The sequence below is a fragment of the Stomoxys calcitrans genome, chromosome 4, assembly GCF_963082655.1.
Source record: "Stomoxys calcitrans chromosome 4, idStoCalc2.1, whole genome shotgun sequence".
Taxonomy (NCBI): Eukaryota; Metazoa; Arthropoda; class Insecta; order Diptera; family Muscidae; genus Stomoxys; species Stomoxys calcitrans.
This window is the reverse complement of record NC_081555.1, coordinates 180,218,453-180,232,123: the sequence shown is the minus strand read 5'-3', so window position 1 is coordinate 180,232,123 and position 13,671 is coordinate 180,218,453. Positions and strand designations below refer to the sequence as shown.

Below are 13,671 nucleotides of genomic sequence, written 5' to 3'. Positions count from 1 at the left end.
ATGAGTGCAGTCCGATGCAAGTTTTAAGCTCAATGATAAGGGACCTCCTTTTTATAGCCGAGTCCGAACGGCGTGCCGCAGTGCGACACCTCTTTGGAGAGAAGTTTTACATGGCTATATTTACAAAAAAGCTATATTTACGAAAATGCAACGAAAATTTGGTTTTTTATCATGCTTCCCCAAGTTGCGAAAACGTTTTGTCCACGCATTTAGTGAATGCCAAATTTGCACTCTGTGAAAAACTTAGTGCCTCAAATGCAAATGTTTTTCAGATTTGTCACTATTCTTTTGCGAAAAATTAAACTTAATACCCACCTTAACGTTGGAAATGTGAATAGAAAATTACGACTTGCCGTCTCTGACACGCGCCGTCGCACGGCAATAGAATTTAGATTTGTTTGGTTTTAATAAAAACAATGCAGTGGGAACGTATATTAAATAAAAAAAACGTAGTTATGGAGGAATTTATATCTGGCAATTTGAGTCGCGAAGAGATTTTACATGTATTTGAACAGGTAGGAATTATGTAGCATAAAGGAAAAATTATTTATTTTGTTGTGCTCCACAGCGCCACTTGCCACTGGAGGATATGAATAATTTAAGTCACTCAGAACTTGTGCGAGTTTACAAAACATTTTGTTTGCCCCTATCCCAAAGGCACACTGCCCAAAGACACAGATATGCGCACTCCCAACAGCGACAGAGATATGTAGGAGAAGCACCGGTGTCAGTAGACGAAACAAAAAACTATGGATTAAATGCTATGGACATTGATCTTCAACCAGCAAATGATGACCTGATTGAACATTTACACCTAACCAGTACCATAGCCGAAAAGCGGCGACCGAGTTTTGAGAATTTTATAGAAGATTATCAATACCTGAGTAGGGCTACAAAGCGAATTAAGATCTGCATGTCTTGATTTCAAATTTAGTGAGTATTTTCCCGTCCGAAATTGTATAGTAACCACCTTTTTATAAGTTAAATATGTTTTAAGCAAGTATTTTTATATTAATTTTTCCACATCTTTGCGAGAAATGCATAAGGGATAAAGTTGGCATTCTAAGATTTGCCAAGAACCAAATAACGGAACATTTGGGTTGAAATTAAAATATAATTGTATGATGTATTTATGAGTTAGTTTGCCTATAAACTTTTTTACATGCTTAGAATAACGTTCAATGTGTTTATGTATCACCCATGTTTATTTTTTATTTATTTATTCATTTCCATTTTGTACTACAAAGTCAACAAGGTCCAGTAAATTTGATACTTTGCTAAATTACGCCATGTTCCGGGTTTCAAATTCACAACCCGCAAAAATTGCTGCTCTTATATCTTCTAAGCCGTATACTTATAAGTTCTTAAATCACTTGAGGTTTCCTCTTACGGTACAAGAGTTTGAGTAGAGAATGCATTGCAACTTCCATGGCAAAGAAAATCTTTCGTTTTGTGTTTGTGAAAACCGGAACAGGTCTGTATTGATTCTGATTCTTGCGACTCTTAAGGTTTGACAATTTTAAACTTCATTATGCAAAAACTTTACTGAGCGTATGTGCTTTTCTAATTTCTATGAATTTTACCGCTCTTGCAAATTTTCGATGCCTAAAGCAGAATCGAAAGGTTTTAAATCAAATTAACGCAGTTAATGTTTTTAAATATTTTTTCTTTCTACTAAAAAAAGGCCCAGTATCTATTATTTTGTACCATAAATATATGGTTGTGTAACTATAACTAAAGTGGGTGAGATATTAATGAAATTTATTTTCCTTTCTTTCTTTCATTTCATGCAATGCGAAACGATAAGGCCTATAAACAATTTCACTATGCTTAAGACGTTCTTTTCTAATATAAGCTAAAAAACTACTCAATTATTGTAAAAATAAAAAAACTTAAGAAATGCAAAAACTTTTTATCTATTTAACTATATAAAGCTAAATAAAATATAAAAAACAAATTACAAAAAATTACGTTAATAAAAAAATATGTAAAACTAAAACCAAAATAGAAAGAAATTTACAAAAATATTCTTGACGAAAAAGGCATAAGCGTTATATTCAAGAGTATAATTGTATTATTTTCTTTTTGTAATACTCTTGACAAAAAAAGGCCCGGCACGGGATAACCATGAGCACCACACAGGCTGGACCTTTGAGCTCCGATCTGTGTGTTGTTCATTGTTATCACGGGCAAACAGCGGTATCGAGCGGAGAGTCTCAGTATGAGGTCGGGTGGCACCGGTGCTTGCATAAATACAGAGTGCCTATGATGCTCGATGCCAATCGCCATAGTGTTCCCGTGGCGATCGGTCCTTTGGACCGGAACGAGCTTGCTCACCTTTAATAGGTATACGAGGGATGCAACCTCCACATATAGACATGTTGCTACAACAACAACAAAAAAGGGTTGCAACAGTAAGCGATAATTAACATGTGACGGAAAAATAACAACCGAGAAAACGACACACCTAGGGCGTTATGTGAACACGACGACTTGCACCGTACACACAACGAATCATATTATTAAAAGCGATCTGAACATGATGCAAACTCCTCTGGGACGCCCTGGAGTGCACCTCCAGACAATATAAAATGGCCGCCAAAAGTCAATCATGCGCCAAACGCTTCCTCACAAATGTCGGTAAATATAAACTCCTGGTATACAAGCTTCTTAAAAAAAAGTTAAGCTTAGATACTACGGAACTAGTATCTAAATATATCATCATTATTATATTTCGACAGCCCGAAGACAAAAAACAGCTTTCGCCATTCCCACACGTAACGACTCCATCGCAAAATAAATTTTCGTCGGAAGAACATCCAAAAATCGGCTATTACCCTTAAAAACCAGTTGGATGTCATCAGCATAGGCAAATGGAGTGCACCAACAATTGAGACGAGAAAAAACATCATTGACAAATAACACAACAATAACTGGGCCTAATACTGAACCCTGAGGAACACTGCTTCTTACAGAAAGAACAATACTACATTTACCATCAACACAAATAAACTGGCTCCTGTATGCGAGATACGAGCATAACAATGAACATGCGCTGGTCGAAAACTTATGAACGGACTTTAATTTAGTATGAAGGCCCTTACCTACTCTGGGTCACGATTTTGCGTGGAAATGCCTTTTCCACCAATGTTTGACCGGATATAATCTGTGATAGCCAATAACAATGAGACTGTACTCCTTCCTCGCCCAAAATCCACACTGGGCATCACAAATTAAACGATTCCTTTCTAAATAGTTAGACACTTGTCATTTAATAGCATGCTCGCAAATCTTTGAACAAATAGGTAAAATTGACGGAACTTCTTCAGAGCGTTACAAGACTGTTTTTTCCCCAACGGGCCTATTTTGGCTAATTTCAATCGGACGGAAAAGGAGACTTTAACAAAATAGAAATAACAACATGTTACAAATGGCAAGACACAAGACAAGATAGACTTTCTTGAGAAATTTTAATGATAAACCTACTCTACTCCAGGTGCATTGGACTTAATGGCCGAAAATTCCTTATCCAACTCCCGGAACTCCATACTCCCCGAGAAAATTATTTTGCTACCAAGTAGCAGTTTACCGCATCTCCTGCCGTGTCTGCATGAATGTTTTTTAGACCTGCTTGATCTAGAGGTACTCTCTTGTAGCGCTGAACCTCACGCTCTAGATCATGTAGATCTACCTTAAGGCTTCTGGGCGATGATGATTTGGATGGTATCTGCGATAACAGCCCAAAAGGTATTGCTTAGACAGCATGTAGTTATGTCTTCGCACTGGTAGGATCTTTGTATCCTAATGGAGGTGCTCCACATAAGAACTGAGGAGACAGCCCGTCGCAGTTCACTGCGTGTCACAAAGTTGACGAGACCACACTGGCGCTGCATAACTTACCACAGACCGGCCAATTGCTTTGTACGTGGTCAACAAGGTTTCTTTGTCTACACCCCAAGTGCTGCCAGCAAGTGACTTGAGGACCTTGTTTCTACTTTTGACTTTATCGGAGATTGCTGTGGCATGCGGGGAGAATGTGTAAGAGCTGCCAAATGTGACGCCAAGTATTTTGGAACACTTGATGGTCGGAATAATTTCTCCATCGACCATTACAGTCAGCTCAGTATTCACCTCAATGTGGCTGAAGATTTGGTGGCGGATATGTTCAGATTTCTTGCAGCGAAATATGAGGCAAGCTTGTTGAGGCAGACGTTCAACCCATCGCAGATGTCATCAATGGGTGGGGGGCCTGATGCCATTATCGTACAATCGTCCGCATATGATACGATCTCCATGCCGTCTGGAGGATAGGTAATGGTTAAACAGTGCCGTAGATATCACACCACCTTGGGGAACTCCCTGTTTCACTCTACGGTCCTTCGACTTCTTATCCCTAAATTCCACAAATGACTGGCGACCACTCAGATAATTCGCGACCCATCGTTTCAGGCCTGGTTGGAGGGACGTGTTGGCGATGTCTTCAAATAATTTGGCATGGCTGACCGTGTCGAATGCCTTCGATAGGTCCAGTGCCACGTCTTATCACAAAAATGCGTCTCATCACAAAAAAGTTATTTCCTTGTTGTGAAAAACTTCTTTATAAGATTTTGACTCATCATTCGCAAGATAATAACAAGTTCTTGCAAGGGAAATTTGCAATTTAGAAAACACCAGTTTGCCTTCCCTTCTAACAAAATGATCATGGTCTTTGAGTTGGACTACCTTTGGGGAACATTTGACAAATTGTATGGTTTAATATATAAAGTCTAACATAGCATTACAGATAACTACTTAGTTACATTAAAAAGTACAATGAATTAATGAGAACGGAGAATCCCAAAGACTTATTGCTTTTGCCAAATATTTCAATTTTGACTTGAGTGTGCGAAACCTGCAGGTTCTCCCAAAAACACGTTTTTGATACCAGCACAACTGGCATTATTCAAATACGATTTTATTGCGAAAATAGATGATTTATTAAAAGTAAATTAAAAGAATTGTAAAATTAATTTACTGTCATTATTATTTTGTATATTGTTTGTAATTTATTATGATAAGCATCATTGGCTTCATATATTAATCAAAAAATAATGATGTTGTTGTTGTAGCAGTGTGTTGTACACTAAGGCGGCAGCTCTTGCCGATGAAGGACTTCATCAGGTCAATCCGGTACCGGTTGCCACAGGATTGCAAAAGATTTATAATACCACCTTGTCAAATTTTATATTGAACTAGCTGGACAGGGCCTGCACCGCTGCGCCTTCTTTCACTCTTATTTTTTCTGAGCCCTATACGGTCACGTCAGGAAATAAGTCCTGTTTGGGGTGCTGGTACGGTCTTTCAGATATTTCGCGCCAATGTGGATATTATATTAGCGCTTTTCTCCCAAGCCGTGTATTGGTATGGTCGTGAAATATGTCCGGCATGGAGGTGTTTTTGAGAGCGAGGCGGATCTCCATATATCAGATTCGTGCTCTGGTCTCAAATACCTTTCATTTGAGTCCCATATTGTCATTATTGGTTTATATTCCATTGGGCCCCTAGATATCCCACCCATCTCCGAGATTTGGCGTTTTTGGAAATATGGTAAGGGGAGGGTCCATCCATTGAAGTTAGGATGTTAGATCTACTTCATTCTCTTGGATTTGGTGTTGGATTCTTCTTCTTCTTTCTTTCTTTTTCTTTGGTGGTGGATTGGAGTGGCCAAATTCTTTGCCCCAAAAGTGCAAGTAGGACGTGACCCAGATACTTGAATCCTTATACCAACATTAGATTCGAAATATACTGTCATAGACATTTCTATTAATTGACATACTATCCCGATCGAACTACACGTCCTATTGAAGGGTATTTAGTGGATGGGCCCCTCCCATACTCTGTCTTAATTGTGCATGCGAGATTCGAAGCCAGATCCAAAGGACCTTTCATTCGATACCTATTCTGTAGAGTTCGACATTTATGTCCGTTTTGGGGTTTTTTTGAATTGGGGAGGCCCCCTAGACACTTTGGACCAAATTCTTATACAAGATGTGTACTCAGCTTTCAAATATATTTCGTTTGATACCCATATTGTCCCAATCGGTAAACATATCCTGTTGATGGTTTTTGGGGGGTGGGGAGGCACCTCAAACACATCCCCCTTATCCTAATTTTCAGAATCGCCATATCTCGGAGATGGGTGCTGCGATTAAAGCAAATTTTTGTGTGTTCTCTTATAGTAACCTAAAAACGGGGGGCCGACCCACCCCCAAAAACTTACCAAATATATATATAGACCAATCACGACAAAATGGGACAGAAAGATCAACTTAAGAAAGATACTTAAGATTAGAAAACGTATCTGATATCTAATTGTCGGAGCAAGAGTTTGGGGGACCACCCCAACCCCCTAAAACACCCCTAAATCGGACGTATTTACCGACCATGGTAATATAGGACTCAAATAAAAGGTATTTGCGAATAGAATATGAATCTGATATCCAAATGTTAGACCAAGTTTCTGGGGGTCCACCCCTACCCCAAAAAGGACTTGTTTATAGATCATGGCAATATAGGGCATAAATTAAAGCTTTTTGAGTGTAGAATACGATTCTGATATCCAAATGTGGAACCAAGTGTTTGGGGGGCCAACCCTTTCCAAAAACATCCCCCAAAAAAGACAAATTTACGACTATAGCAATATGGGTCTCAAATGAAAGGAAAATGTGTCTATGGGGCCAGCCCACCAATATAAAACCACCCATAAAGGAAGTATTTGCTAAGCATTATAATATGGGGCTCAAATGAAAGGTACTTTAGAGTAGAACACCAAGTCATTGAGTGTCCGCCTCATCCCCCAAAAAGACCTCCCAAACCGGTCATGCTTGCCTACTATGGAACTATGGGGCTCAAATGAAAGGTATTTGGGAGAAAACCACGAATCTGATATCAACATTTGGGACCAACTGTCTATGGGACGGCCCCCCACCATAACAACCCCCAATAGGAACATATTTGCTGTCTTTTGCAATAAGAGAATGAGAATATCGGGCTGAAATAAAGCCTTTTAAGAATGGAGTACATCTAACATCCAAACTTCAATGACATAAAACCCTCCGAGCGAATTCGTAGTCCAATATAGGTTATAAGGGATTCAGATGAAGGCGCTTATTTTGCTATACTGTTAGTCAAGCGATATACATATACTATTTTCGTAGAATAGTATTTCACTAAAAGCTCTTTAATTGTCGAAAATAAATATTCTAAGGATAATTTAGATTACATCGAGATATTTTTCATCATTTTAGTCAATAAAATAATTTTCATGCAAAAAAAAATGTGGTCGTTTGAATTGTTAAATAATGTCAGTTACCCTGTCGTAAGTAGGCTAATTAAATTTAAGTTATACGTTTTGCTATGTTCTCAATAATTCCATGGATATCGATGTATTTTCCTTATTTCGCGATTTGGGAACACTCCTAATGTTGGCCCCCACTTTTAATTTCATCGTAGATATTAATTGTTAAGTTGATATGCTATCCTCAACCTAAATAAAAAAAAGTGGTTATAATTTGCACAACTTATGCAGGTGTAATTAAATTAAAACACAATAAAGTTCAATATTATTATACTCATTAAAGAATTTATATTTATTTTGCATAAATGTTAAATTAGAGTTGTATTATTTAGCGTCTCTTCTTATTACATAGATAGGTACGTACATAAATACATAAAAAAAATATAACAAAAAAAAAAGATAGGTACACACCTTTGGTCGCATTCACTGTTGGTTGCATGAGACCTTTGCATTAGTAATTTTATAATAATGATAATAATATTTATGAAACGAAATGGCGGCAACTTTACATAAACCCTTTGAGTCTTTCGATTAAATAATAATAATAAGAATTACTATATGTATTTTGCATCACTAAACAAATTTTATTCATTTTTATTTTGTTTCTTACTTAGATTCAATATAATTGTTCAATTTCAACAATATTCGATTTATCTATGATTTTGTTGTTGTTGTTTTTTTTTTACTATAAGTTATTATTTGGTTTTGGGTTTTTGTTTTGTTTTTGGTTTTGTCACATTCACATACATACTATATTCGCTTAGATTTGTAAATATGAAAAAATATTTATGTATATATAACAAATTTCACTAAATACCAATGTACTACTTTAACCAGCATGCTGTTGTTGTTGTTTGTTCTTCGTTAATACTGATTAACCGGCAGATTTAGATTTAGATAAAGATTTTTGATTTCATGACTAGTCAGATACTAAGAATGCGATGATCGATGACGACTATACGATAATTGTTAATAGTACACATGACGATAATGTATCTGTTTTTTTGTTGTTTCTTTGTTTTTGGGGGAGGGGAGGGGTCGGGTGGTGCGTGTGCTTTTTAAAGTAGTACAGCATTATTCGTTGAATAAAAGGTAATCATCATCCTTAATTACTAATAATACTCGAAAATAATCTCAAAGTCTAAACTTACGGGGGTCGACGAGCACTCTCGTGTAATATCAGTAGTGTTTTCTTGCGTACTCATACGGCCGTCTCTGTATCAGTCTCGTCTATGCGTCCCAAACGCCACGAGTTTGGATCTCCTACTGCAAGAAGTTTGGAAAGTTTGCAATTAGTATTGAAACAGTGGCAGCACTTGCTCTATTGGCATCTCTAGGTTAACAATTCTGGAAACAACATGCACAAAGAACAACAAAAGGAGAAACTAAGAAAGACAAAAGAAAAACAAAACTAAAAGGACAACAAAAATAAATCTAATTTATTTACACATTACACAAATACAAACACACACACACACATACACATGTGGGTGGTGGTTTGTGGTGGCACATATACCTTGTATGTATGAGTTAGAGGAATAGTCATCTGAAACAAGAATAACTATCTATCTAAGGTTAAAACCACAAAACTACTTACCACTTTCATAGTACTTTGAGATCCGTGGGAGGGCTATTTCATAATTGATTAAAACGGAAAAGAAACGAAAATTACAATTTTCCAAAAATTTCACGAAATCATAAGAAACGAGGATTTTTAGTTCTTTGTGTGTAGTAGAGCAATGGTGCTAAATGCTGAATTTCAGGAATATAAAAGTGTTTTCTCGCATGAATGTATTTAAAAATGGTTTTCTTCAATTTTAATTTTTTAATTTTTTTTTCGAAAAAAAGCACTCCCGCATTAAGCTTTGGGGGATGTCGCCTGTTGCTATAGTGATGATAATAATGAAATTCTATTTCAACAATTGCCAGAGGCAATCACATAAAACAATGAAATTGTTGATGTCGATAACTTGAACCAACTAACTTATTATTGAGCCATTACAATTTCCACAACTTATTTGGGTAAATGAAGTAAGAAAACACAAAAGTCTTGGCAAATTGACTATACCACTCATAGGCCAACTTCCAAAAGTAATAGGGTAATTCGATTCTATTTTGAGTTGCTTGCTGCCTAGACAAGCTTTTATCACAATGCTCGGTGTCGTACACAACCCTACAACACAAGGGAGCTAGTGCGTGAGACATTTGTCTAAAAAGAGTTTCTATACTCACCAGCGTAAGGCTTCTTGAGGGCGCAAAGATTGATTTTTTTACCCGATTTTGACGAAATTTAAAATAGTGGGTTATAATAATGTCTCGTACACAGGAAAGAAGACAAAACTGAATGTGCCAACTACAGAGGAATAAGTCTCCTCCCCATCGCATACAAGATACTCTCGATCGTGTGAAAGATTAAAACCTATAGTCAATGAGATAATTGGGCCCTACGGCTTTACAAATTACAAATTTTGCCCATGAACATTCCACTAAGGAACAGGGGCAAACTTCTCACATATCAATGAGTGCAGTCCGATTTAAGTTTAAGCTCATTGAAAAGGGCCCTCCTTTTTATAGCCGGGTCCGAACGGCGTGCGCAGTTTGAAACCACTTAGGAGAGAAGTTTTACATGGCATAGTACCTCAAAAATGTTGCCAGCATTAGGAGGGGAAAACCATCGCTGAAAATTGTTTCTGATGGTCTCGCCAGGATTCAAACCCAGGCGGTGGCCTCAATGCGGCTTTAGACCTGGTAAATCCACCCTGGACCAGATATTCACACTGCGCCAAATCCTGGAAAAGACCCGAGAAGAACAAATTAACACCTACCATCTCTTTGTTGACTACAAAGCGGCTTTCGATACTCCTTTAAGTTCAAAGGTATTTCAAGTAATGTCTGAGTTTGGTATCCCTGCAAAATTAATAAGACTGCAGAATGACACTTGCTGATATGCGTTCTTCAGTAAAAATGGGAAAGAGTCTCTCCGAACCATTTAATACTAAACGATGTTTCAGACAAGGCGATAGCCTATCGTGTGATCTCTTTAATATCCTGCTGGAGAAGATTATACGAGATGCAGATGTGAATAGATATAGCACACTAATCGCAAGAGAACAAATGCTACTCTCCTATGACGACGACATCGACATCATAGGTCGGTCACCGTAAGAAGTAACTGCAGCCTTTGAAAGAATCGAAAGAGAGTCAGTGAAAATGGGTCTGGCAGTAAATGGAGATAAGACGAAATGGATGGTTTCAACTTCCAAAACACCCTGTACAACCGAGCATATAAAGAAAATGGAGAAAGTTGGGAACCACAACTTTGAGATAGTCGGTAACTTCATCTACCACGGCAACTCCGTAAGAGAAACGAATGACTCCAGTTTTGAGATAAAGCGAAGAATAATACTGGCAACCAGATGCTACTTTGGACTAAGTAAGCAGTTTAGAAACAAGGCCACCTCTCGACGAAGATTACACCATACAAGATACTACCCGTGTTGTTATATGGTTCTGAAGCATGGGTACTTGTGAAAGCAGATGAGGCAGTGCTTGGAGTATTTGAGAGAAAGATTCTTCGTAAAATATATGAACCAGTTTGCGTTAATGGAGAATATAGGCGACGTATGAACCACGAGCTGCATGAGCTGTATGACGACGATAGCATAGTTACATAGTTACCCTTTTATATTGATGTTAGTTCTCCCATTTTATACATATGTATGTAGACAAAGGGTACAATCTGTACTTTGTTTTGTGTATGTTTCATATCGCCTATGTTATTCCTGATCATTTTACTTTTTTATGCTTTTACGAGTTCGAGAAAAGAAGTCGGAAGATTGGTCTTTGTTTCAGTCATATCCAGATATGAATCAACTTGGAATCCATAGGACATGGTGTTAAACCGGATTTCCTCTAGTTGTAATTTAAGATTTTATCAAAATTGCTGAAAAATATCGCTTGAATAAGCAGGAAGTTGAATATGGAGAACGATCCATTTGGAGGTTATATTCAAATACAATATGGTGTATATGGAATGGTCTAATGAAATCCACCGTGACAAATTAAAAAGAAACCGTTGAAAAAATGGAATTCTATGAGTTTATGAAGTAAAGTAGTGTGGAATGAGGCTAAGTATGGACTATATTGTAATTTAATAATTTTAGATAGGATTCTGTTTGGTATTGTGCCGTCAGCTAAGTGCGGCCAACAGGTACTGGCGCTTAGGTGGGGACACAATACCAGACATGTACCAACTTAGGGGCGTGGCATATGGAAAACAATTAAGAATTTTGTAAGTAGCACGGAATTCCTAACTAAGATTTTCTTTTTCGAGGTTACTTTTTTAGTATGTAGAGAGCACAACAAGCCGATTACTGGCTTAGGTGTATTTCCATACAGATTAATATCCGCACCTAACCTAACCTAGATAGATACTTGCATCTATTTAAGACCTTTTTAGGATTTACATTGCAAATTTAACAATTGACAATAATAAAGTTTCATAAAACTACATGGAAAATGCCACCGTAGCGCAGAGGTTAGCATGTCCGCCTATGACGCTGAACGCCTGGGTTCGAATCCTGGCGAGACCATCAAAAAAATTTTCAGCGGTGGTTTTCCCCTCCTAATGCTGGCAACATTTGTGAGATACTATGCCATGTAAAACTTCTCTCCAAAGAGGTGTCGCACTGCGGTACGCCGTTGGGCCTTGGCTATAAAATGGAGGCCCCTTATCATTGAGCTTAAACAAGAATCGTATTGCACTCATTGATATGTGAGAAGTTTGCCCCTGTTCCTTAGTGGAATGTTCATGGGCAAAATTTGCAAACATTTGCATTACATGGAAAATGCTTTCCCTTTTTAATTGGAGCAGTAAGACTCACACCCAATTTTCCCTTTTCACATTTGCTTGCAAGTGCATGTTGCAAATTCGCCCATGAACCAACATATCATTGGGTGCTGTCCGATTCAACTTTAAACCCAAATATAAGGGACCTTCTTTTTATTGAGGTGTTGGTGTGGCGCGCAGAAGAGCGGCTGCAGTTAATAGAGAAGTTCTAGGCCTACCCCTGCCCATTCAATTTGTACACTTCTTGTTCTTAAGTTCGTCGTTTTTGCTTACGAAAACAAGACAAGTTTTGCAAAAACATTAACACAATTTGGTATCGACAATAGTGGCGCGCTAATGAATTCTTTCTCAGGTTTGCTACCTGCAAACCTCTCTTCTGTATATTTAAGCATTTCAAATGTTTACTTTGAAAAAGTCTTCCATTGCTATTAAATGACTTTTTTCATAAAGGCAAATTAGCAGCCATTACAGTGGGAAAATGTACAAGGGTTGCTTTTTTTGGACTGAATGTATTCCTAATATTGCATATTCACGTGATTCGCTTCATATATTTACATGTTTTGTTTGTCTTAATTAATACGATTTGCAAAATAAAAACAAACCTAATTTTTTTTAACAACATTTACATAACATACGTACATAAAAATCAAACTATAGAATTTTTTCACATAATAGAGTGGCAAGGTTAAGAGGAGAGCCATCCGTCTTACCCGTGGTCTTCGAGCCAACGGACAGCCATCACAATTTACTGTGGACTAAGTTACGAATGTCATTCGTGGCGCCAAGTCAACCTAGGCGCCGGGCCCCGCCGAAATCTTAAAACTGATGCCGAAGCATCTGGATTTACGTGAAGTGGAATATCCTACAGATGTCCTCAACCAGTCTTTGACCACTCTTAAAGTACCTGATGTATCATATGCGGACGATTGTACGATCATGGCATCTGCGATAGGTTATACATCTAGCTCAGCGATCTTGCCGATTATTTCGCTGCAAGATATTCCAAATATTCAGCCACTCCGGATTTTTAGTCTAATAAAACAAATAGAAATCTAGCTTTTGATCCCGAAGTTCAGTAAGCAAAATAGAATCAAGGTTCTCAAGTCACTTGCCGGCAGCACATGGAGTGCGGACAAAGAAACCTTGTGAACCCTGTACAAAGCAATTGACCGTCTTGTGTTAAGTTATATAGCGCCAGTGTGATATCTCTACCTTGGTGACATGCAATGGAATAATATTCATATATGTCAGAGAGCCGCTTTTCGAACTTCGACGGGCTCTTCTCAGTGTAGCACCTCAATCAGGAGACAAAGGTTCTACCCGTGTGAAGGTATAACTACATGTTGTCTAAAGGCTCTATTACATGGCATGTATTTGTGTTATGACATGTCAAATTTAGCACATGTTGAGGTCTACATGTCGTGTGATACAAACGAAACTAACATATGAAAATCACTTTTCAAAATAGCACATGTTATTTTTTTTC

At 37.7% G+C, this 13,671-nt stretch overlaps 2 protein-coding genes across 6 annotated transcripts in view; one reads left to right on the top strand and one right to left on the bottom strand.

Annotated features, from left to right (window-relative positions):
- The first annotated feature begins 372 nt into the window (after positions 1-372).
- On the top strand, positions 373-1,951 carry LOC106093783 (uncharacterized). Of its 2 annotated transcripts, XR_009398061.1 has the most exons (3): positions 374-515; positions 569-933; positions 1,808-1,951. XR_009398061.1 is itself a non-coding variant. In XM_013260928.2 (2 exons), exons 1-2 carry the CDS (start codon positions 417-419, stop codon positions 920-922), a joined length of 453 nt encoding a protein of 150 aa, XP_013116382.2. In that variant the 5' UTR covers positions 373-416; the 3' UTR covers positions 923-1,801. The 2 variants fall into 2 exon arrangements, 1 of the variants encoding a protein (XP_013116382.2); XM_013260928.2 differs by lacking the exon at positions 1,808-1,951 and having other exon boundaries at positions 373-515; positions 569-1,801.
- A 5,944-nt stretch (positions 1,952-7,895) lies between these two features.
- LOC106087549 (blood vessel epicardial substance) overlaps positions 7,896-13,671 on the bottom strand; it is a 75,683-nt gene continuing 69,907 nt past the window's right edge. Inside the window, exons 7-8 of one of the 4 annotated variants that reach the window (XM_059366255.1) lie at positions 8,934-8,966; positions 7,896-8,602 (exon numbers count right to left, since the gene is read on the bottom strand). In XM_059366255.1, coding sequence (XP_059222238.1) covers positions 8,538-8,602; positions 8,934-8,966 — 98 coding nt within the window. In that variant the 3' untranslated portion in view covers positions 7,896-8,537. Of the gene's footprint in view, positions 8,603-8,654; positions 8,684-8,933; positions 8,967-13,671 lie in introns of those variants that run through there. The other 3 variants (XR_009397914.1, XM_059366257.1, XM_059366256.1) reach the window with 3 other exon arrangements.